The sequence below is a fragment of the Bos indicus genome, chromosome 7, assembly GCF_029378745.1.
Source record: "Bos indicus isolate NIAB-ARS_2022 breed Sahiwal x Tharparkar chromosome 7, NIAB-ARS_B.indTharparkar_mat_pri_1.0, whole genome shotgun sequence".
Taxonomy (NCBI): Eukaryota; Metazoa; Chordata; class Mammalia; order Artiodactyla; family Bovidae; genus Bos; species Bos indicus.
This window is the reverse complement of record NC_091766.1, coordinates 90,233,276-90,259,122: the sequence shown is the minus strand read 5'-3', so window position 1 is coordinate 90,259,122 and position 25,847 is coordinate 90,233,276. Positions and strand designations below refer to the sequence as shown.

The 25,847-nt window shown below is 37.8% G+C and overlaps 1 protein-coding gene across 1 annotated transcript in view; it reads right to left on the bottom strand.

Annotated features, from left to right (window-relative positions):
• ADGRV1 (adhesion G protein-coupled receptor V1) overlaps positions 1-25,847 on the bottom strand; it is a 543,203-nt gene that overhangs the window by 183,198 nt on the left and 334,158 nt on the right. Inside the window, exon 84 of the mRNA XM_070794032.1 lies at positions 7,086-7,202. Coding sequence (XP_070650133.1) covers positions 7,086-7,202 — 117 coding nt within the window. The remainder of the gene's footprint in view (positions 1-7,085; positions 7,203-25,847) is intronic.

Genomic DNA, 25,847 nt, shown 5'->3' with positions numbered 1-25,847 from the left:
CCTTTCAGCAGCTGTCTGACCTTTACCTCAGATAAGACTGAGACAAATGTAATTGCGTTGTCAGATTTATACACGCAATACTTCTGCTTCAAAGAGCTCAAGGAACAGTGTTGTTGAATTCTTGAATACTCAGTTAAGCAAATCCAGCTCCGAATGTCATGAGCTTTTGTCAATTAAAAAAAAAAAAAAAGTCTCTTTCTTTCTTTAAAGAATCCAATCATTAAAGTCTACTCAAAGGACAGTATTTACCATTGTATGACTTTTTATTTATTGTGGTTAAAGAGTGGAAACGTTATGTTATGAAACAACATTTAATTATTCTGGGACATAGTACGTGGTCTAAATCTAAGAGTTGTTTTGACTAACTCACTCTAAGTTTTCCTTGAATTTTAAATATTTTAGTATCGTATGTATGGGAGGTACGTTCTGGAAAGTGTGCCCAGGTCATCAGCCCTCTCTCTCTGAACCCTGTCTCTCTCCTCACATCCTCCCACCGGTCGCCAACACACGCAATGTATGCTCACGACCCTGCCCTTCTGCCAAAGCTGTGGATCTGGAGAAGCCTGACCCAGGCTGGACCACTTATCTGGCATTGAAAGCCCTGAAATTTTGTGAGAGTCTAGGCTGGTTGACTTGAAAAAAAAAAAAGAAAACATATGAACTTTAGTGATAAGAGTAGCAAAAAGCACAGTGAAGAGATAAAGTGTAGAGAAGAATGGACAATGCCTTCCATTCCTGCTCACAGCTCCCTGAGGTCCAATGATACAGAGCATGGGTTCAATGAGCTAGCCTATATGCTTACTCTTCCTTTTATGATTTGAGTGTTTGCTTAAATTTAGGTTCCTTCATTGTTCTAAAAATTTGAGATACATGTCGCTCTTCTGGAGCATTTGTGTTAAAAGTTCCAGTTACTTCCATTCTCCACAATAAGGTGGGAAGGGAACATTTGAGATATATTCCTTTCCTTGTAATCATGGCTCCTCCTTTGTACTTGAAAGAGTATCAAGAGACCATTATCTTTGCATGATATTTTTATGTTGACAGATATACAGCATATGTGCCCCAGTATCTATGTTTAACCAATGTTAGAACAAAAGAGTTATGAAAATTCAATATGAGTTAAAGGTGTTATTCTCACCAACATGCTTCATACTGACTGAGAACAGCTTACCACACATACCTATTTCCTGCTAAAGACTAACTGTGAATTGCAATGTCCGTATCTAGGTCTCCAATTACATTTCTAGCTCTAGTTTTAAATATTTTGTTAGAACCATCTTATGGACCACTTCAGGACATCTTATTTAGAGATAAGGAAGCTGAGGTGGTTAGAGAAAAGCATAACTTTTTCATATTTGCATTAGCTATAGAGCAAAGCATCTTGTGAAGACTAAGGTTAAGATGTATTTCCATAGAAAGTCATACAAATACTGATGATTTGTTATTTACACAAGGCTTACATTTTGTCTTCATTCCTCCCCGCCCAGCTGTATGTGTTAGTGGAGATGCATATTCCTTGTTCAAGCTTGGAGATAACCCACTCTCTCATTTGCCAAAACTAAATGAGAATTTACAAAGGACATTCAGAATAGAAATGGCTGAAACATACCCATGAGCCATGGAAGATTAATTGGTGTATACCTTGTAGTACCTAGTAAAATGCTTTGCATACAATCTTTATTGAGAAGCATAAAACAAATGAAGATGTACACAATTTCAATATTTAACAATTATCACTGAATTCAGTAAAAACGTCATAATTTGGTTGAGTTATTGAGTTTACTCATTTATATGCTACCTTCCCAGAAAGAACTGTAGGACTGACTTGAACTCCTAATGAGAAGGGTCAGCCTGTTGTTTAATATTTGATTAATTGTGTCACCAGAAACCTTGCACTGATATATAACCTCAAGTTTTGTCACAGATCATAGATGCTATTTTGTTATTACCATAGGTTCTTAGTCATTCTTTTCAGAGGAGAATCTGAGAAATGTTATCACGTGTCCTTGTTTCAGTTATGCTTCCTTTTAACAATTTTTACAAGGCTTTGTGAAGATTGGAGAATTCAGTATTTCCTGGGTATGTCATTTTATCTTGATAATTACCAGCCTGTTGCCCTTAATACCTTTGATGTTCCCTCAAATTAAATCAATGATGAAGGAAAAACACAGCTAATATTAGCTTTTCCCTTCCTGTTGTTATGTTCTGGCACTAAGTAGTCTTTCTACCAAGGAATAAATCTATGTACATTTGGTTCTTCATAACCTGATTTTACAGAGAAATTAAAGTACAAGAGGTGAATGCTGAAGCACAACTGTGAAATGATTTCTAACTTTATTCTACTATTTAAAAATATATTCTTCAAGTAAGCTTTAGTTTCAAAATAACACATTATATTTTTGATTAAGCTGTGTCCCTCGGCATAAATGAAGAGATTGTAAGGACAATCCAGGCGTGGATATTAACTGAAGCATTTTTTTATACAATTTAACTTGGTGATAGGAAATGATCCTAACACTGGGCCAAATGAATACACAGGCAAAATTAAGTTTCTACTTACCTATATTATATATTTATATCTCAAATAATTTACTTGTGATTTATTTCCTGCATAGATTAACTCATGGTCTGGCCACCCATCTGGTAACATGTTTCACGTAGATGTTAAGAGCAAAGACATTAGTTCTAGGAATTTATTCCATGGATATTCTATAAGTAAATAAATATTCAGAGTCCAAGGATGTTCAAGGAAACCTTGTTTATAAAGTAACTGAAAATAACCAGAACTTCATCACTAGGAGATCAGAAAAATAAATTATGGAATAACCATATTATAGTATAGAAAAGGAAGTATATCAGGATGGGATAAATTTATATGTACACTATATATATACATATATATATATATATATAGTATACAAACATATATAGACTATACACACAAACACACATATGTGCTTCTTTATATGTTTACAAATATTTATGTATTTGTGGAATATATCTGGAGGCATACACAGGAAACAATTAACAGTGTTTACCTTCAGGAGTAGGGTGAGGGTAGAGCAGAGGGTGGAAGGCATATGAAAGAAGGAGAAATAGACAAAACTCGGCTGGTCGAAGGACGTGGGAAAGTGTTTCAATAATTTCAGAGTGATCTTACATAAACAGCAAACAGAAGGATAACTCAATTTCCACAGGCAAAGAGGGAATTTGTGAGTTGTATACCTCTAAAAAAATAAGCAAAATAATTTGTTACTCTATTCCCATCATGCACAATATGATTTCCCTTCCAGAGAAGAGGGGAGCTTAAAGAAAAAGTCTGGAAAGGGGAAAACTAAAGAAACAGTCAAGGTCACCAGCTCTGGAGCCGGCTATGCGCCATGTGTGCCCTTCAGTAAAGAGGTTAGAGGTTATCAGTTTGTTCAGCTTTGCAGCTAGTGTCTGCCTCATTCTGTCAGCCTTCTCTTTCCCCTGTATCAAGCTAATTCTCTTTTGCAAAACAAAGATGTGAATTATATTGGAAAAAGAGTATTCAACATGTGCCCATGTATTTTCCTAGCCATTAATATGGTAAATTAACACATATGGAGTGAGCAGTCCATCCCAGGAACTACTGCTCCAAGCTCTCTCCAGGTATTCATTCATTCTGTTTTTCCACAGTCCTCAAAGACAGGTACCATTACTATAAATCTACAGATGTAGTCATTCGCTAAGAAAATCTAGGCTCGGAGAAGTTATGTAACATGTTCAACTACAAAACTGTTCTTTACTCTAAAACAGAATTCGATGTTACTATAATGTACTTAAAGTATGATATAAAAGTAAAGCAACTCTCCAAGATAAATTCATTTAAATCCATTTATTCTGATTGCAGATATAATGCAGATGAAAATAAATAGTCCTTACATGCTGAGCCCAATGATTAAGTTAGTCATTAACCTTTTATCATTATAAGCTATACGCACACATACATATATCAAATTCTCTATGTTGCTATATGAAGTAGAATTATTAAAATGTTAACATTCTTTCAGCTATTTCAACTTTATTTAACTAATAAGACTGGATTAACAGTAGTCTAATCTTTTATGTAATTTTTTTTAAAAAAATTTAGCTTTAAAAAGATTTTTAGCAGACAGTATTTTATAAACGGGAAAATACAGGTTAGTAAAGCGACAACCTTTGACCACAAAGTAACTCATTAGAGGTAACCTACCTAGAATGAGAAGTTACTGAATTTTTCCCTTGTGGTCATACCACAGACCATGAAAAATGTGCGGTATACCACCTAAAACACATTAAACTTCGCTGGTACTTTAAATAGTTTTCCTAAGCCATCAGGCATACAGAAATGTAATTAGCTTGTTAAATATGCATCAGCCACAATCATATTTACTCAAAACTCGAAGACATATAGAATATACTAATCTCTATTAAACTGGGTGAGAATTTATATGTGATCCTATTAACACTCCCCTAAAGCAGGAGATCCACCTAAAACATTATCTGAAAGTCGGTCATTTCCCCGTTTGAATATATTTCATCGAGCAGATGCTCTCTACTTTCAGACCCAGCTTTTTCAACTTTGAAATTTTTATTGGCTATAAAAGTTCTTGACGTGAATAAAAATTTGCTTCCCTAATTTTTGACCCATTTCTTCTGGCTCTTCCAAAGGAAGTTATATAGTCCATTCTTTTCTGTGCTATAGCAGCCCTCCCAGTAATTTGTAGACAGCCAGCCCATCTCCGTAAGTTTTTTCCAGGTTAGTTATCTCCAGCTGCCTCCAAGTTTATTATAGGACTGTCTTTCAGCTTCTCATTGGCTGGTTAATGTTCTTGCTGGAAGTAGCTACAGGGTGCCAAGCTGTTGTAGATTACAGTGTAAACATGGCTCCCTCGGCTGTCTCCATACTGTTATTTATGTAACCCAGGCCTGTGTTTCTGTAGTTAACCCTAGTTGCTATGGTTTAAGCAATCTGATCACACATTTGATTGCTACTGAGTTTGGGTTAAATTAAAATTTCAAGGTGTTTACATTAACCCCATCAGATTACATCTTTCACTCTCATTTTCAAGCTGTCACGGTACAGTTTCACCATATTTGTTCTACCTGTACTCTTAGCACAGGCAGCTTATATTTTAGCTAGCTTTTGAGCTCTGTATCATCTGTATACCTAATAAAACAGCTTCCTGTGTCTTCATCCAGGTCATTCATCAAAAACTGAATAGGTCAGGGACATGGACAGAGGCCTTCAGCAAACCTCTAAGGACCTCGGGATGCACATAAAAAGTTCAAATCAGATAAACGGCTAAAGAGGATCAGAGAATCTTGCAAATGCGACTTTAATTTCAGCAAGTATTTGTTTTATGCTGTACAGTTTAGCTTTGCTTTTTAATTGTTTGGTGGGAGGTTGGAGAACACCATAAACCTTCCATAATTAGGACTTCTCAAAGAGTTATAAAACAATAATTCTATGAGGTAGGAATTACTGTCCCCATAAGGCAGATTTGGAAACAAAACTTGGCGAGAGTCAATAACTTGATTAAGGTTACAAAGGTAATGACGGAGCCAGAATTCAAACCCAGATGCAGGTCTCTAATTGTTCCAACTAGTTCTATTAACCAAACAGTTCTGTTTTCTTCTCCTTCAAAAGTGAAGTGAAGTCGCTCAGTCATGTCCGACTCTTTGTGACCCCACGGCAGGCTCCTCCATCCATGGGATTTTCGAGGCAAGAAAACTGGAGTGGGTTGCCATTTCCTTCTCCATTCTCCTTCAGAACTAACTATAGTATCATACCTGGGAAAAGGTCCCTGCCTTGAGTCTGTACAGTGTTCTCTCTTAATAGTATCTCCTCACTTTCCTCCAAAATTTCCAGATGGTAGAAATCCTACATTCTCCTTATTAAACAAGAAAAAAGAATATGCAAGGGCCTGAACGCATCTGTTTACATAAAAAAGTTCACAAGCATACTCAGAAACACATAGGAGACTATTTCTCATGAAAGACTGAACGTTATGACCATGTAGAAATCATTTTCAAAGGAAGCATATTTTAGTTGACCTATTGAACTAGTGACATTAATAGTGCTTAAGTGGATCCAGTTCTCACATTAGCCTCTTTATCAAGCAAATCAGCACTGGGCAGTAGAATCTGGAGTTTGAGTCAGAAAAGGAGTATTCAAATCTCTCCTCAACACTTCCCAGTTCCTCAGGAGAGTATGCTGGGTCTCTCTTGGTCTTACTATGTACTCTCCCAAAGTGATCTCTTCTAAAGCAATGGCTCCATTTTCCAACTCTAAGCCAAAAGTCATCTAGTGTATTTCTCTAGCATGCACCTCTGTTCTGGAATTTATCATTCCACTTCTCTCAGAGTCTCCACTGGAGAACTCACAAGAACTTTACACTCAGCTTGTCTTAAAAAAAAACAAACGAAACTCACCATCTTTCGCCAATCTCCAGCAATCATTATTTCAGTTCAAGGCACCGCTATCCATCCATTCACTCACACTGGAAACTTGGGTAAGCAACCTTCTGCACTACTAATAATAAATCTCTAATCCTGAAGTCCTACTTTAAAAACCAATTTTCAGAAGCTGTTCACTCCGCTTTGTCCCTTCTGTTCCTCTCTTGTTCACACCACTATGTTCTTTTCCCAGAATCCAGCTAAAGCTGCTTAAATGGTTCCTGTATCAACTCTTTCCTGAGCTCAATTCACTACAACAGGGAGTTTTTCTAAAATCCAAATCTCATCATGTCACTCTTTTGCTTAAAAATAATTCCATTGACTTCCCCTAGGAAAAAAAATTAAAGTTTCTTACTATGTCTTATAGGACCCACATCACAAGCCTCATCTCCTACCAGTCACTTACAAAACTCTACTAGATCTCTTCCCACTTCCTCAGATTCACTATGCTTTCTAATGCTGTACAGTTTGGAAGGGTTTTCTTACACTGATCTCCTGGGAATGCAGTGATGGACATATGGAATTACTTCCATTTCAGTATAAAGAATATCAGATATAAAGGCCACTCCCTCCAGACGCCCTGGAAAGTTGCATGGGGTAGAAGGAGGAAATGAGGTACCGACCTGGATGAGCATCCAGCTAAACTGGCACAGATACAGGTAATGTGTGACTGCGGCAATGGCTGAACAGCTCTCCTCTGTGAGTCGGGGACTTGCATATGCAGACGCCAGAAATACAATCTGTAAGAAACAAATACCTTTATTTTTAAATCATGTTAAAGTCAATCAAGAATATTTTTAAAAACCAATTTTCTTATTTGAATCAATGATTCAATGACTCAAAGGGAAAATAAGTTGATTTGTTGCCCAAACTGAGAAGACTAAGTCATCCTAAAACAAAAATACATGGGTTTTTATGTGTCTAAGAAAAAAATTAATGATATGAAATTATGCTACATGCTGTTTTGGACTGTCATTGGAAATTCTCATAGAGTAAATTTTGTTCTTATCATGGATGGACAAAAATCATATGAAATATATTTACTTAAGTACAAATGAGAAAATAGAGTGGAAGTACCATTCTTTACATAAGTCAAACCTCATAGGAGAGAAAAAAAAAAGAGAGGCAAAATTTCTAAGTTTATTATCATCTGCATCATCTCATTAGGAAGTAATTCATGTAACAAAATAGACTTAAAATAAATTTTAAATTTCAAACCCTACAGTTACCCTAATTCTTGGATTTTTATTTCAACTGCCTTCAAGTCTGTTCAGAAGTATCCTTCACAATAAGATCTCTCTTGACTACACTATTGAAAATTACATCCCCTTTTCTTGTTTATTTTGCACTCATGTGATCATCTGACTCTTTTTTTTTTAATAGCACTTGCCACTTTCTAACACGTTCTGTAATTTATTTCTTATGTTTCTTGGTCATTTTTAGTCTCACTTATTAGAATGTAATCCCTGTAAAGGCAGAATCACTGAATGTTTTACTCACTGTTGTACCCAACTCACATAGCCCAGTATCTGGAACATAGTAGGTAAATCTTTTATTGGAGGTACTCAATAAGTACTTGTTGAATAAATGGATAAATAAACAAAGTGAAACACTCCTGTGATTTCTATTATTTTGTATTTTCTCTATTATATGACTACTGTGTTAAATTTTATAATGGAAAGTACACACAGCAAGGGAAACTTTACAGCAATAATAACATACTGTAACATTGCAAGGAATAAATTCCCTCCCTCTTTAGTTCAGAGACCAAGTCTTCTTGACTTAATATTTTTATAAGCTACCACTATGCCTGAAACATGCCTGAAATGTTCAATAAATGATTGTTGAAAGAAAGAAAGAAAGATAGATTCCAAAATGATAGAGGGGTGTTGAAAGGAGAAAACTGACTTATGTCTCAAAATAGCACAGCTTCTAAAAAGGAAATACAAATATCACTAGTGCTTCTTGGATTAAAAAAAAAAGAATAATTTGCTCAAAATCAAATCAGAGTATTGTTTCTATTGCCCCTCACCATCTACTTGTCCCAAACATGTGCACATTAAATTTTCTCAAAAATTTCTGCCCGCAAGTTTTCCCAGGATGGCATCACTGTGGCGAATGACAGGATCTGGGACGAGACTTCACATGCTTCCAGCACCACTATCTCACAGGGAAAGACTAACCATAACCAGTCTCCTCAGCCAATTACAGGAGAACCAAAATGCTAATTCATAAATTTACAATCATATGTATCTCATGCCATGCTGACTCTTCCCTCTTTGGAATTATTTATTGAGTACTTCCTGTACCAAGTATAAGAGAAAAAGAATCCTGCTTTTTTTTTCTTTTTCAAGCTATGGACACTGAACAAGTCAGTTTACCCTTTGGGGACTAATTCCCTCATCAGTAAAAAGGAGGAGGTTAGAAAAAATCAACTGTAAAGTCCGTTTCTACTTCAAAATTCCAGTATTCTTTTTCAAATGAGAAGTATTCCTATTTCATTTTTTTGTTTATTTAGTTCTAGGTTGGGAGTATACGTTGCTCACAATAAAATAAAAGCAGACACTAAGAATGAATGTAGCATTATTTCCTAACAATCTGGTATAAATGAGTTCCCTGAATAAACAAAGTCAACAAATTCCCTTTCCAGAACATATCACAAATAGCTTTTGATTTAATTAGGGCTTACCTTAAAAACATACTCAGATTTTCCTAGACTTTTAGCTTCTAAGTTCTGAGTTGTAATTTGTCATAAATTTAACCTTCCTAAATTGTACAAATGGTTTCTTTACCAGCTGAGCCACAGGGAAGGCCAAGAATACTGGAGTGGGTAGCCTATTCCTTCTTCAGCAGATCTTCTCAACCCAGGATCAAACCAGGGTCTCCTGCATTGCAGGCGGATTCTTTACCAGCTGAGCTATCAGGGAAGTCCATTCTCTTAACACTCTCATCAAAACACTAATGAACAATAAACACCAGAAACTGTGCCTCAAAAGATTCAAGATACACAGAACTATGAGATTCAGTCCCCAAAAATAAAAAAAAAATAATTTCAAAATTGTATGTTTTCCTTTTTACAAAGTGGCATCTTTTCATAAAGTCTTTATAAGAGTACTTATAAACCTCTCTAATTCAGATTCTATAGTATAGACTGTGTTGAATTTATTCTGTATTTTTGTTCTAATCAACCTGAATAGTTTGTTAGGTAGAACAACAAAACAAACCAGCCTAATTCAAACTGTAGGGCTTCCCTGGTGGCTCAGAAGGTAAACAATCTGCCTGTAATGCAGAAGACCTGGATTCGATCTCTGGGTCGGGAAGATTCCCTGGAGAAGAGAATGGCTACCTACTCCAGTATTCTTGCCTGGAGAATTCCACGGACAGAGGACCCTGGCGGGCTACAGTCCACGGGTTGCAAAGAGTCAGACATGACTGAGAGACTAACATTTTCACTTTTCACTTTCCAAACTATAATTGAATATGCTTAGTTTTATGCATTCTATGACACTATTTCTCAGTGGTACACTAATTTAAATGATCCTTATTTTTCTCAATGTTTATTTCTTTGAAACAAATCAGTGCAAGTCATTGTTTAAAACTGTATTTACTTTCAAAATCCAATTTTAATTAACACCTAAAATCTCATTCTTAAGATACTTCTTCATGTTTTATTATGTTGTAATTTTTTCTAAATCATAAGACTAGTTACAAACCTATTGTGTAAACTATGAACGTTCTTCCAGAATGTTCTCTAAGAGAAACGCTTTTTCTCTTAATGGGAAAAGATTGATAGATTGATAAGCAAGAGAAGGCTGAGCTCTTAATAAACAGTACAAAAACAGGGATGAACTAAGAATACTTGGAGAACCAGCAATTACACAATATTGGGCCTATCTACAACTAAATTAAAGTGAATTAAAATACAAATTAATGAGAGTAAAATAAAATATAGCATATTTGGCTCACATATCCTTAAGACACATAACCTAAGAGACAGGAAGTTTACCACTGTTTTTTTACTCAAACACATAGAGATGTCCAGGAAAAAGGGATATTATCAATTAGTTCTCTGGATACACTAAGCTGAACACCATAGGAGGAAACAATAATTTTTTCAATGGTTCTCCATCAGTCAGGTGTTGATTCATTCGGTAAGCAAGTGTTGGAGTGCCTACCATCTACAAAGCATTATACTATCTATGCAAGATGAAGAATATGATGCCAGAAAACAGTGTAAATTGAGGTGCTACATATTTTCTCTTGGTTTGCATGTGTGTGAGCACACATGCATGCGTGTCACGTACTAATGCTGTGAAGTCATTATTGTTTCCATCTCAATTTAGTAAATGATGACAGAGGATCTGATAGGGGAACTAACTTGTTTAAGGGTCACTGAACAAACATTAAAGTGGGACTCAAATCCTGGTGTTCTGATTTGTAAAACCAGTGTTCTTTCTAGAACATCATGCTGCTGCTCCCCAAGCTATTCAACATCAAGCAGGAGTCCTATCTCAAAGTCCTGAAATTCTAGTTTAGTGTTTGTTTCTCAACGTTTTTTAACCCATGGGCCACCACAGGTTCACAATGGCAACAGAACATAATAACTATGGCAAATATAACATTACTCTTAATTCTATATTGATACAACATATGTACATCTTAACTAAAAGAAAACTGTATTCCCAAAAGAGAATATCTGATATATTTTGTTGACAACTTATTAAATTCTTTCTTCTTCTGGTTGATTAGAGATCTATTATAACAGCTAAGGGAAGACATAGGCTTTCCTGGTGGTTCGGCTGGTAAATAATCCGCCTGCAATACGGGAGACCTGGGTTCGACCTCTGGGTTGGGAAGATCCCCTGGAGAAAGGAAAGGCTACCCACTCCAGTATTCTGGCCTAGAGAATTCCACAGACTGTATAGTCCATGGGGTTGCAGAGAGTCAGACACGACTGAGCAACTTTCACACACACACACACAGGGAGGACATGGAGGGAAAGAATTCTTTTTTCACTTTAAATATATAGCACGTGTCTCTTCTTCCTTGGGCTAAATAATAAAAGCTGGTTTTCCTGTAGACTCCATTTCTCAGTACTCCTTTATACACACTCCTGCTACCATCCCCTCCCTTTACCACACACATTCCCTCTCCTCTCTCTATGAAACAGTCTTCTCTCCACTCTCCATCATACTCAAACCTACTCAGTTTTTACAGAACCAGCTCAAATTTCACCTACTCTGGTCATGACCGACTCCTAGACTTTTCTATTTTTTTGAGTGCTAACAGCACTTGCTGAGCATTTATACTGGGCTAAAAGTTATCCTTTCGAACAGGGAACTTCCTAGGAGGAAGCAAGACATGCACATACGATGCAATAAAATGTGACAGGTGCTGAAGTAGAGAATGGTGTGAAACCTCAGGGGAATGCAAAGTCAAGGCTGAATGGTTCTGCTTGTGTATGGAAGTCAGAGGAATATTCAAAGAGGAAACAATGCAGTGGCTTGGCCTTACCTTCTCTTCCTCAGGACCCTTCGTATTCCAAACCTGCTGCTCTAACCGCATTGATTGCCCTTCTCTAAAACATGTTCACATCATCTCTCAACTCTTTGCTTTTGTTCGTTGTCTTCTGTGTAGCTTGAATTTTTGTCTGAGCTTTCTCTATTCAAAATTATGTCCATTTTTCAAGGTGTAGTGGAAATGTCAACTCTATCATATGGCTATTTCCTTCAACCATAAATAACCATTTCAAGCTCTGAATTTTTAAAGACAGGATTCTGTTATAACAATGAATCCATTTTGCTATCCAATTCTCCCAATTCTTAGATTACAAATTAACTTTAATCTCCTGGAAAACTGTCACCTCCTTAAAGGCAACAATCCAGTAATATCCTCTATTATTATTATTTTGAATATATTTTTAAGAAGGAAAACATTATTAAGTATTCAGTATCCCATACAGCCTCTATCATGATTTTGAGCATAGTATTTTCTTAAACAGTGTTATTGACATATGATTGACAGACAATAAATGGGACATATATAATCTGTATGATTCAATTAGTTTTGACCTGTGAAACCATCTTCACAATCAAGATAATTAACGTATCACGCCCCAAGCTTCCTCACGACCTTTGTAGTACCTCCTTGCACCACCACCACATTGCACATCGTCAGGCAACCTGTTTTCTGTCACTACACATTAGTTTCATTTACTAGAATTCCATGTTAATGGAAACACGTATACTCTTTTCTTTCTGGCTTATTTTACTCAGCATCATTATTGTGAAATTCATCCAAAATAATGTATCAATGGTTTACTCTCTTTTTATTGTTGAGTAATATTCTAATAACGTGTCCTATCACCTGTTGACGGATATTCGGGTTGTTTCCAGTTTTTGGCTTTTACGAAGAAAAGCTGCTATCAATGTACAAATCTTAGTATGGACATATGCTTTCATTTATCTTGAGTAAATACTTAGGAGAGGAATGGCTGGACCATATGCTGTGTATTTAATCTTTTAAAAAACTGATTAAGGGACTTGCCTGGTGGTCCAGTGGCTAAGAATTCACCCAGCAATGCAGGGAACGTGTGTTCAATCCCTTGTCCAGAAAGATTCCACATGCTATACGGTGCAACTAAGCCTGCATACCACCAATACTGGAACCATGATCTACAGCCATCAAGCTACAGCTACTGAGCCCACATGTTGCAACTCATGAACTATATTCTAACAACTAACTATTAGAGAAATTAAGAAAATAGTCCCCTTTACATCTGCATCAACAAGAATAAAATATCTAGGAACAAATCTAAGAAGATAAAAGACCTGAAATTGAAGAAGACACAAACTGATGGAAAGATATACCATGCTCATGAATTGGAAGAATTAATATTGTTAAAATGACCATACTACTCAAAGCCATCTACAGATTCAATGCAATGGCTATCCAAATACCCATAACATTTTTCACAAAACTAGAACAAATAATTCTAAAATTTGTATGAAAACATATAAGACCATGAATAGCTGAAACAATCTTGAGGAAGAAGAACAAAGTTGGAGGTATCACATTCCTTGATTTCAAACTATACTACAAAGCTACAGTCATCAAAGCAGTATAACACTGGCACAAAAACAGACACATAGATTAATGGCCTAGAACAGAGAGTCCAGGAACGAATCCACACTTATATGAACAATTAATCTATGACAAATGAGGCAAAAATATACACAGGGAAAAGACAGCCTCTTTAGTAACCGGTTTTGGGAAAACCGGTCAGCTACACTCAAAAGACTCAAACTGGGTTACTCTCTCACACTATGCATAAAACTAAATTCAAAAACAGATCAAAGACTTAAATATAAAACCTGAAACCATAAAATTTCTAGAAGAAAACAGAGGCGAGCTCTTTGACAGTGGTCTCAGTAATACATTTCAGTCTCAGTATTTTTGGATGTGTCTCCTCATTTGCAGAGAACAAAAGCAAAAATAAACAGATGAGACTACATCAAACTAAAGAAGGAAACTATTGGCAAAATGAAAAGGCCATCTACTAAACAGGGGAAAATATTTACAAATGATACACTTGATAAGGAATTAACATTCAAAATATATAAAGAGCTCATACAACTCTTCTTCAAATAAAACCAAACAACCTTAAAAATTAAGGTTGTTAAAAATAGGTTGTTGATTAAAAAATAGGTGGAGGATCTGAATAGACATTTTTCCGAAGAAGAGATACAGATGGCACATGAAAAGACACTCAACATCATTAATCATGATGGGCTGTGCTTAGTCGCTCGGTCGTGTTCAACTCTTTGTGACCCCATGGACTGTAACCCGCCAGGCTCCTCTGTCCCTCTGTCTTGCCTGGGGATTCTCCAGGCAAGAATACTGGAGTGGGTTGCCATGCCCTCCTCCAGGGGATCTTCACAACCCAGGGATTGAACCCAGGTTTCCAGCATTGCAGGCAGATTCTTTACTGTCTGAGCCACCAAGGAAGCCCAAGAATACTTTACCAGCTGAGCTACTCAGGATGCCCCATTAATCGCGAGGGACATGCAAATCAAAACCACAATGGGATATCACGTCACACCTGTCAGAATGGCTGTCAAAAGGACCACAGATAACAAATGTTGGCAAAGTTGTAGAGCAAAAGGAACCCCTGTACACTGCTGATGGGAATGCAAGTTGGTGCAGTCCCTATGGAAAACAGTATGATGGTGCCTCAAAAAATTAAAAATGGAATTACCATATAACCTACCAATTCCACTAAGGAATTTGGGGCATTAACCCAGGGAAAACAAAAATACTAATTAGAAAAGATACATGCATCCCTCTGTTCATTGCAGCATTATTTACAATAGCTAATATATGGAAGAAGATATGGAAGGAACCTAAGTGCCAATCAATAGGTGCGTGTGTGTGTGTGTGTGTGTGTGTGTGTGTGAAAGAGATATTGGAATATTATTCAGCCATAGAAGAGAATGAAATCTTGCCATTTACAACAACATGAATGGACTTAGTCGGTATTATGCCAAGTAAAATAAGTCAGAGGAAGACAAGTACTATATTATTTCACTTGTGCATGGAATATAAAAAAATAAAAATGACCAAGCATAACAAAACAGAAATAGATATACAGATTCAGAGAATAAACAGGTGGTTGCCAGAGTGGAGGGAAGCGAGTGGAGCAAAGAAGTGGGTGAGGGAGATTAAAAGGCTGTTTACAAAGAATGGTTCTACATTTAAAACTTGAGAAATTTTCAGGAAAATGTTTAAAATCATACAGTCTATTTTCAAGGATTCACAGTAAGTGATGAAATTTTATTCATTCTTTCCTCAGTAAAGCAAAAGGAACAAGTATCTTCAAAATTCTGTATCACTTTAAAAAGAATTCAAAATTCTGCCTTGTTCCTGACTTGGTCTTGAAAAATTAGCGATCTCATCTTCTCTCTACAACCCAGTTCAACTAGTTACCTAGTAGGCATAGAGTATCTAGCACTGAGGCGGGCTCTATGGAAGACACTAAGGAGTGGAAGAAATGTTTCCTAGTTGGGAACAATGGATTACCTAGAAGCAGAGATGAGATGTTCTATATCAAGGCTGAGTCCCACACAAGATTCCCTCTCTCCTACTCTTTTTATGCCTTAATCACGAACTTTATAAAGTGATCATTCTTTGTTCTGCCAAGTAGGAATAAGGATATAAAAGAAGATTGAGGCTTATTTCTATCAACGGTAGTAAAATGAAATAGTCAGCATTAATGTTTAGCTCAACTAGCCATTTCATCTGCAGGAAGAGGACATTATTTATAATAGAGTATTAATTTTTTGAAGATTTTCTTGATGTGGGCCGTTTTTAAAGTTTTTATTGAATTTGCCACAATATTGCTTCTGTGTTATGTTTTGGTTTTTTGGCCATGAGGCATGTGAGATCATAGCTCCCTGACCAGGGATGGAACCCACTACTAACACTTTCACTTTCATAGCTATACATACATACTGTATATCTCTCTTTCTCCTCCTCACCATATATATATTCAGTTTTATCCAGGAGATGAATACAGTTCAAAATGAAGCACCAAACTTTTATATCTACTCATTACTGTATTCTTCATTGAAATAACTACCATAATTATGAATATATGGCCAGCTCTCCTAATATTTGGAACTATTCAATAGTTAAGATACTGATAGGAATTATGGAGCAGCTGTTGTACAAAGTTCAAGTTTAACAATGCATTATTCTGGAAATGGTTAATCAAGCATGAGTGAAGTCATCCCTCCTTTGTCAAAGAAGCTCCATATTAGAACACCATGTACTTTACTGAGTCACTTCCAAACAGTGAATGGAACATGCTCTATTTTAAAAACTAAGAGGACTGGGCTGGATGCAGGCTAATGTGCCTTACCACACTGCTCTAAAATATCATGATCTGTTTTTTTTGTTTTTTGTTTTGCTTCATTCTGACTTGTCATTTGAATGCATCTCAGAATATGTGGCTCAGACTTTAAACCAAATTCAGCCATCATGTGCACAGGTACTTTAAGATGCAGAGAACCCCTAGAGTTTACCTGTATCAGAGAAAGGCAAGCCCCCTCCCTTCTCTACACTCGTGCGTGCATGCTCAATAGCTCAGTGGTGTCCAACTCTTTCTTTGCGACCCCATGGACCATAGCCCATCAGGCTCCTCTGTCTATGGAATTTTGCAGGCAAGAATCCTAGAGGGGGTTGCATTTCCTACTCCAGGGGATCTTCCTGGCCCAGGGATTGAACTTGCATCTTCTGCATTGGCAGGCAGACTCTTTACTACTGAGCCACCTGGGAAGCCTTTCAACACCCACACTCATAACCAATTCCTTCTTCTGTGTCCTATTCTGGGATTCCACTCACCCATTTATTACCTCTACCATCTAAGCCCAATTCATTTTAAATTCAGTTTTAATAGTCATTAAAACAATTTCATGTACATGGTTTTTAAGTTTCAATTGTTTTAGAAGGTTGAGAACAGACCAGCTGTGCTCTAAGGCCTGTCGTGCACTCATTGTCCTGGGATTCCCCTTGCATTCCAGATTCTGAATTTCTATTTTCCTCCTCCTTCCTGTACTGAAGCACATCTCTAGTAGCTACATCAGTACACAGAGATCATTTTTTTTGAAGACTTGTATAACTGAGGTCTTGTTTGACTATGTTATAAAAAACAATTTACAATCAGAATTCTAAAGTTACTCATTTTTGTCCTCTGGTGTTGCTGTTGAGACGTCTAAGACCATTCTAATCCCCAACATGTGACACTGGGCTGGGGGTGGGTGGATCCTCTGGAAATCCTTAGCTCTTTCGTTTTATTACAGTGTTCTGAAATGTCACAGTGATCTCACACCTTGTTTGTTTTTGTTTGCTAATCATTTTAAGGGCTCTTATGAATCATATTCTTCAATTCTGGCCATTTTTATTATATATTTCTTTGATAATTTCTTCCTCTCCATTGTCTCTTTTCATACTTTCTAGATCCATTATTAACTAGGTATTGGACCTTCTGGCCTGATTTCTTCTTTCCTTCTTCTTCTAAAAATATATTCTTTTTATTTACTACCTCCTTGTTCCCCATCTATCTCATGAAGATACTCATAAGAAAAAAGTTTAACATTTTTAAACTTAAAGTCTACCATATATACAGTAGATCTCAGGAACCTTTAATTGCAATTAGACAAAATTTTACATCTCTATATACCCACTATAAAATCACCATCAAGATCAAGATATAGAACATTTCCAACATTTCATAAGGTTCACTTATTTCCCTTCCCAGTTAATACCCAGTAGCTTCAAGAAAATCACCATACACACCTGTATTACCATCAGTTAGTTCTGCCTATTCTTAAACTTCATTCTGAATGGACTGTAGTATGTACTATTTCATATCTGGTTTATTTCTCTTAACAAATGTTTGTGAGATTCATCTATGTTGTTGTAATAATGTTTCACTCTTTTTAATTGCTGTGTAGTATTCCACTGAACGAATATACCAAAATGTATTCATTCTACTTCCTATGGACATTTGGGTTATCTACAATTTGGGAATATTATGCTTAAAACTCAACATTCAGAAAACTAACATCATGGCATACAGTCCCATCACTTCATGGCAAATAGATGGGGAAACAATGGAAACAGTGAGAGACTTTATTTGGCGGGGGGGGGGGGGGCAGGTGGGGAGCAGCTCCAAAATCACTGCAGATGGTGACTGCAGCCATGAAATTAAAAGACACGTGTTCCTTGGAAGAAAAGCTATGACCAACCTAGACAGCATATTAAAAAGCAGAGACATTAATTTGCCAACAAATGTCCATCTAGTCAAAGCTATAGTTTTTCCAGTAGTCATGTATGGATGTGAGAGCTGGACTATAAAGAAAGCTAAGCACTGCAAAATTGATGCTTTTGAACGGTGGTATTGGAGAAGACTCTTGAGAGTCCCTTGGACTGCAAGGAGATCCAACCAGTCCACCCTAAAGGAGATCAGTCCTGGGTGTTCATTGGAAGGACTGATGTTGAAGCTGAAACTCCAATACTTTGGCCACCTGATGTGAAGAGCTGACCCTTTGGAAAAGACCCTGATGCTGGGAGGGATTGAGGGCAGGAGGAGAAGGGGACGACAGAGGATAAGATGACTGGATGGCATCACTGACTCGATAGATGTGATTTTGGGTGGACTCCAGGAGTTGGTGAGACAGGGAGGCCTGGCATGCTGGAGTCCATGGTGCTGCAAAGATTCGGACATGAGTGAGTGACTGAACTGAACTGATGAATAAAGCTGTAATAAATATCTCACAGACTACTCTTTTATGACTTATTTATCTTGGGTACATATTTAAGAAGAAAATAGACTGTAGGATAGGTGTGTGCTTGTTTAGCAGAAATTCCCATTGGCAACACCTGGTATTGTATGTTTTTTCTGAATTTTAGTCATTCTGGTTGATGAACAATTGTGTATCATTCTGGTTCACATTCATTTTTTAACCCTCTTTAACTAGGTTCCATGGTTACCAAGGAGCCACTAAGACTACTTTTTAGTATTCATGCAACTTGATCACTTTGATATTTTATGTTATTGGCATACCTTCCTTCTTTACATTTGCTTGCTTCTAAATCTCTTCCTTATACAACATAAAGATTTCATTCTTCTGAACCAAAGGGTCCTGGATTCAAATTTTAATATTACCAGTAGACAACAGTGATGTCAGGGAAGTTATTCAACTTTCTGAACTTCACTATATATATCTTTAAAATCAAGCTAACTATATTCATCTTGTGGGGTAGTTGTGAAGAATAAGTTATGTCACATGTAGCGTATCTCAAACTTCTACTGGAAAAGAATATGCATGTCTGACTCCTGGGAAGTCTGGGGCTGTATCCTTGACAAATACTTCTTTTGTGTGTGTATCATACTTAATCTTAAATACCGCATGTGTGCATACAGTATTCATGCATACACGAATTTTGCATACATGCGTGCTAAGTCACTCCAGTTGTGTGCAACTCTTTGCGACTCTATGGACTGTAGCCCGCCAAGCCCCTCTGTCCATGAGATTCTCCAGGCAAGAATAAGGGAGTGGGTTGCCATGCCCTCCTCCAGGGGATCTTACCAACCCAGGGACGGAAACTGTGTCTCTTACGTCTCCTGCACTGGCAGCCGAGAAGGCAATGGCACCCCACTCCAGTACTCTTGCCTGGAAAATCCCATGGATGGAGGAGCCTGATAGGCTGCATGGGGCAGCGACCCATGGGGTCGCTAAGAGGTGGACATGACTGAGCGACTTCATTTTCACTTTCCACTTTCATGCATTGGAGAAGGAAATGGCAACCCGCTCCAGTGTTCTTGCCTGGAGAATCCCAGGGACGGGGGAGCCTGGTGGGCTGCTGTCTATGGGGTTGCACAGAGTCAGACACGACTGAAGTGACTTCGCAGCAGCAGCAGTGTCACCTGGTAAGCCCATGTGAATTTTACATGTTGCTTAATATCATCATGCTTATCTAACTATATGTATATTAATTTTATTTTGCTGTAAAACAACACTGATAACTGATGATGTAGGAAGACAGGACCAACACATGGGTTCTCATTCACTCTGCAACACTGTCCTCCTTTATCCAGGGGATAAATATACCTGTGAAAAGAACAGACAATCTTGACCTTCTCCATGTTGTTTCAGAACCTGCATTCCCTTCCTTCTAAATAACAGTATTTCAGGCCTGCTTAGAATACTAAAGAAAAACAAAAAGGAGAAGAAAAATCTGTCTTTTGAATAAAAAGAAATTCAGTTCAATGGCCAGGGAAGGTCTTACACTGTGTTGCTTAGGCATTTTGGAATTGCATTTAAAAAAATAAATAAATGGGGGCTCCTCCTAGTTTGAATAGTGGGACCTAAAAATTTATAACTACTTGGAACATTTCATTAGGAAACAGGGTCTTATAGATTCATTAGTTTAGATGAGGTCACACTGGCTTAGAGTAGGCTGTAAATCCAATGACTGGTCCTGATAAGAAGACCATATGCAAACAGACTCATACACAGGAAAGAAGTCCATATGATGACAGAGGCAGCAACTAGAAGTGAAAAGCTGAAAGTCAAGAATGCTAAGGATCACTAGAAATCACCAAAAACTTTGAAGAGGCAAGGAAAGGTTCTTCCCTAGAGTCTTTAGTGGGCACAGACCTGCTGACACTGTGATCTCAGATCTCTAGCCTCCAGGACTATGAGAGAATAAATTTCTGCACCACTGCCCCAACTGTGGTGCTTTGTTACAGCAACCCTAGGAAAGGAGCACAGGTTCATCTTTCGATGGACAGCTCATGGGATGCCTCTTTGAAGAACTGACGTTTTAGCTGTCATCTTAAGACAAGAATGGAGGAGGGCATGGCAACCCACTCCAGTACTCTTGCCTGGAGAATCCCATGGACAGAGGAGCCTGGCCAACTACAGTCCATGGGGTCGCCAAGAGTCGGACACAACTGAGTGACTAAGCACTAAAGACAAGAAAGTGGTGGCCAGGTAAGCGTAAGAGAGGTTTTGCAAGCCAAGGAAACACAGCACGTGCCATGATTCCCAGGATGGAGAAGGGTCTATCAGGTTCAATAAGAGGAATGATTTGTCCAAGATGAGAAGACCAGGAAGAGAAGAACTGAGACTTGGTTCTAAGACTTCAGATTCAAAGACCAGGGGTTACAGCTCTCACACTACCTCCCAGATCTCAGAACAGCCTCAAAACAACCAACCAACTGGCCAATTCCCCCACCCATCCACCCCTCAGTGTTCAATTTTCTTTTGGCAATTAAAAGTGAAGTATGGCTAGAGGCTGAGCAGAGATTGCTGACAAAGGACATTTTTATGAGATAGGAGAAGGCTAGTACTAAAGAGCTATTCTACAATTTTTCCTCCTGGCCAAAGCACCCTAGAGAAACACGTGAAAACCAGCTTAATCAGTCTTCAAGTCTTAGTGATTATTTGTAGCTCCTAGTTGAAGAAGAGGCAGAAAAGGTTTCCTGGAGGCTGTAGCTCTGTGTGATTCAAAATCACCTAGAGGCAACCACTGTGAAACCTTCTTGAAATATTCATCAGGTCTCTGGCTTGATGAAAAAAGCTGAAAGGCTCATCTTTATCCTACACAAACTGTAGCTATAGTATCATAGGCTAAAATCAGCTTTCGGGTAGGTTTTTGCTTGATCTGCTTAGTGCTTTTAAAAAATCCAAATATTTCACACAATAGTTTAGATACTCAATTTTTCTTAAAAAGTCAAAAGTCCTTGACATAGGGAATGATTAGTCAGAGTTGGGTAATGGCTTCCACTTAGAAAGGGCATACATTTACCAGTTACCATAGTCCCCAGGGCCACACTTAAATAGCTTTTCTGGTCTCCTGTAGGCATTTGGGTCTGTGAGTCTTGTTCTATAAAAATTAACTTTACAATCTCCAACCTGACCCTGCATTATCTGTCCATTTAAATCTCTCACTAGTCTCAAACGCAGAACCTACTATTAACCCTGAGAAACTCCTCATTCTTCTGTAAATATCTCATATTCATTTCTTTCTCAGCTTTCTTTTAGTCAAATCTACCCCTCCTCCAGGGAACACCATACATTAAGCCATATATTTGACATTTAAGCCAAATATATCTGGCCCATTACTTTTCTAGAACTAACTCCTTATTATGTCTGCTAAAGTTTTCTTAATTGAATGCTGACTGGCATTGTTAATTAATTATCAAGTACATATATTTAAGCCAAAGGTTATACAGTGTTTTCATGAATGTCTTTCCTATCGTCTTAACACTTAAAATATTCATGGTTAGTTGCATAAAGTGTTTGATGAGTGAATGGTCTCAATGAGTCATCATCAAAGAAAGGTGGGCTAGTTAATAATTCTAATTATTCACACTTTTGGATTATATTCGCTAGGCTCTAGGCTTCACCCTCTTATTTTCAGACAATTCTTTACTATGAAGTAGCTAACAAAGAGTGGAGAGAATACAGAAGGGTATATAGTTTTCTTGCAAATGCTCTAACACAAGACTTTATGAGGAGAAAGACTGAAATCACTGGCTAAAATAAGGTTATCAGACTACCTTGGATTAACCAATTACATTATCAAAATTAAAAACCAATTGCATCATCATATTTTAACTTCCGTAATCATTATAACCCTATGAGTTAATCCTGGATTGCTTCTACTAAATGAGATGTCAAGTTAGCTATGGCTTTTATTTCATACGCACCTGAATTTAGACTATCCTTGTTCTGCATGAGAGTCGGCTCTGAAGTTGAATCTTTAAATTCCTAAGATAACTGTGTGGCTGAGAATGGGGGTTAGACCGTTCTCCCAATTCTGTCTCCAATCCCTGTATTTTCAGTTGGGGGACTAGATTGGCAGTGACTCCTAGAGCAGAAACCATCTAGCAGGTTTTAAATGGTTTTGGACTGTTGCCTGGTAGTAGTAAAACCACAATTAATGAGACAGAACTGATTTGAGAATGATGAGTTTGAAATATGCCAGAAGCTCCATATCCACACTCTTGCCCACTCAATTTAACTCATTCCTGAAGGTCGTTCTCATTTAAAAAAAAAAAAAAAAAAAGCTTTATGTATTACACATTTCCACAAGACTGATCATTTACTATCAACCAATTTCATTTCCTTTTACTTAAGAAATTTTTTTGTGACTTTAAGCCTCACAGAGGATTATAAGTGATTTCCTGTCCCTGTTCATTTGGAGCAAGTGAATGGCCCTGATGCACGTTTTACAACATTGTAATCAGCGTTCTGAAGGAAAGCTTCATTTGCTTTGGATGGTGAAGTTTGCTTCCAATATTTAAAAGAAGTGATTTCACTTGGCACAATATTCTTAGGAATTCTTTAGAAGCAGGCTTTATTTATATTTGGCTTTTTTTTTTTCCTTAGGAAATGTTCCAAATTAAGGATTTTATTAGTATTCATTTTCTGCTCCAAACAAGAGGGGAAAACAGGAGCAAATCCCAGGGGGAAAGCATATAAAGCTTGGCTATCACACAGTTATTTCTGTGTTTCTTCCACAAAAGAGTAAGAAGTTTGCAAGAAATTATGTCCGTAACCACACATTTAAATGAGAGCTTCTAAATGGCTTTCACAGTGAACCTTGAAACAAGGCTCTGGCTGAATGTAATTTCCCTTCTGTGCACTCCTCCTCTCTGCCGGTCCCACCTCGGTTCTCCCTGTCATTACTAACTAGTGCCGGTTCAAACTGGCTGGCTCCAGTCTCTGCAGCATCCTTCCTCTGTTTCTCTGGGCTTTTGTTTGAGTTAGAATAGAGCATGGCTTTTTGCTTCCATGCAGCTTTGCAATTAACCCCTAAACTGAAAAAACATCACCGAGTAACCTGTTAAGGTCTTAATTATCTGAACAGATAGCATTAATCTAAAGCAATTATAACTCCACGTTTACTATTTATTATCATATATATTTATATTTCCTCTATTCTCCTGGTTCTGGTAGTAAATAGCTTTCAACCCTTAGCTGAGCATAAGTCATTCTGTATAACTGTTCTGTTTGTTTATGAAGTTCTACAGAAATGTGTATATAAAGAATTTGCAAAGAATCCAAGCAAAGTTCATTCAAATATTGTAACTTTTCCTGTTTCTTCCACTAAACAGACAGGAAGCATAAACAGAACAGTCCTGAGTCATCCAACAAAGAGAAACCTGGAGAATGTCACTGATACAGTGGCATTATTTTAAGCAATGCACTGGTTTTAGAATCAATCATTTGAAGCACTGCATATGTCCCTTCTGTAGCAATACCTGTGGGAAGGAAACTCTTAAAAAGCAATTCTTATTTTTAGAATTAAGTACACGCCATTATCATAATCCAAAGGAAATAAAAAAGCAATTAAAGCATATAAATATTATGTTGATAAAATAAAACCTTGCATTATTTACTTACATCAAACAAACTGCCACCCTATGTTAACTGCAGTTTCCCTTCTAGTGTTGTAGATTAATACACAAGCCTGTGTGAGCAGAGTTCAGGCATCAGGCTTCTGTATTTCTAAGCCTGCCGTGACTGTGTGTGTGTGTGTGTGGTGTATGTGTGTGTGTGTGTGTGTGTGTGTGTGTGTGTGTGTGTGGTGTGTGTGTGTGTGCAGGAGGAAGAGGAGGAACAGAGGAAAGATGAAGGCGACGTGACCGGGTCAGTGACTCTCAGTCAAGGCTTCGGAGCCCCTCAAATGCTGACACACACTTGAGAAATCTGATGGGCTCCCCCAGACTAAACTGCTGAGACAGCTGAACTTGGCCTGACAGCAGGCGGGACACATGGGAGAGTGACCTTCAGCCTGACTGCGTGCTCTGTTTGACCAGTGCAGCGTCTTTAATAACTGGAATGTAAGCTCCCCTCAGCAGGGCCTGTGCTCCTGGTGTCCCCTCTGCCTTATATTTGTTTTCATTTGTGTGACCGGCCCCCAAAGGATGGAGAGTCTGGTACCTCACTTCAGAAACTGAGTCCAATGACCTAACATCTCCACTGACCACATCATAAGGCCCGTCTCCAAGCTCCTGACACACACTTTCCTCTCTGCTTTGGGACTTTCATCTCAGAAGCAAATTCGCTGTGACAACAGTCATGACAGTGTATACAAAATCCCAGACTGCCTGTCCCCAGTGTTCATGTTTACAATTAGACAGAGCTTTATACTGAAACTCAGTCAGTTCTCCTCGGCGTCCTCCTTTGGCCAGAAATGGATCAAACTGGAATACGAAGTAACAGCGTCAAAATCATGGATGACTCACAGATTCAGAGTAAATGCCAACTTACTGTGGCCTGTTGCCTTACTGTGAATTCTTAGAGAAAAGTAGAAAATGATACAAATAGTCTGTTTTCCCTTTTGTGAAATCGTTTGAATGCTGACTGGGCTTCTGTACATCACAGAATTAGAGTAGCTCATATTTTGGATAAGACAGGATCAGATTTACATCCCATCCCTTAAAGGACAGTCAGTGGAGGGTGGTAGATTCTTAGTCTGTTTACATTCTTCTTCTGAAATGACTGCAGTTCCTCTGCTCTTCTGCTAGTGCGCGGTAAGTGCTAAGAGCCATTTACAAGAACAGTCCTGAAGAGAAAAAAGACAACAGTGGTGTTTGGAAGGTCTAAGGAAAATCAGAATATCAAGCAGTATGCTTGGAAAATATGTTATTTCTGAACTGCAGGAAAAGGTGGCGTGGCAGTGGCAGGGTCTCTGGCCTCCAGGGGGAAATTCTAAATTGACATCGGTGTTAAAGGATAAGACAAATGAGTCCAGTGACTCCTAAGCCCCACAAGAAAAGAGTTCTGTCTTTTTTTCATGAGCCAACA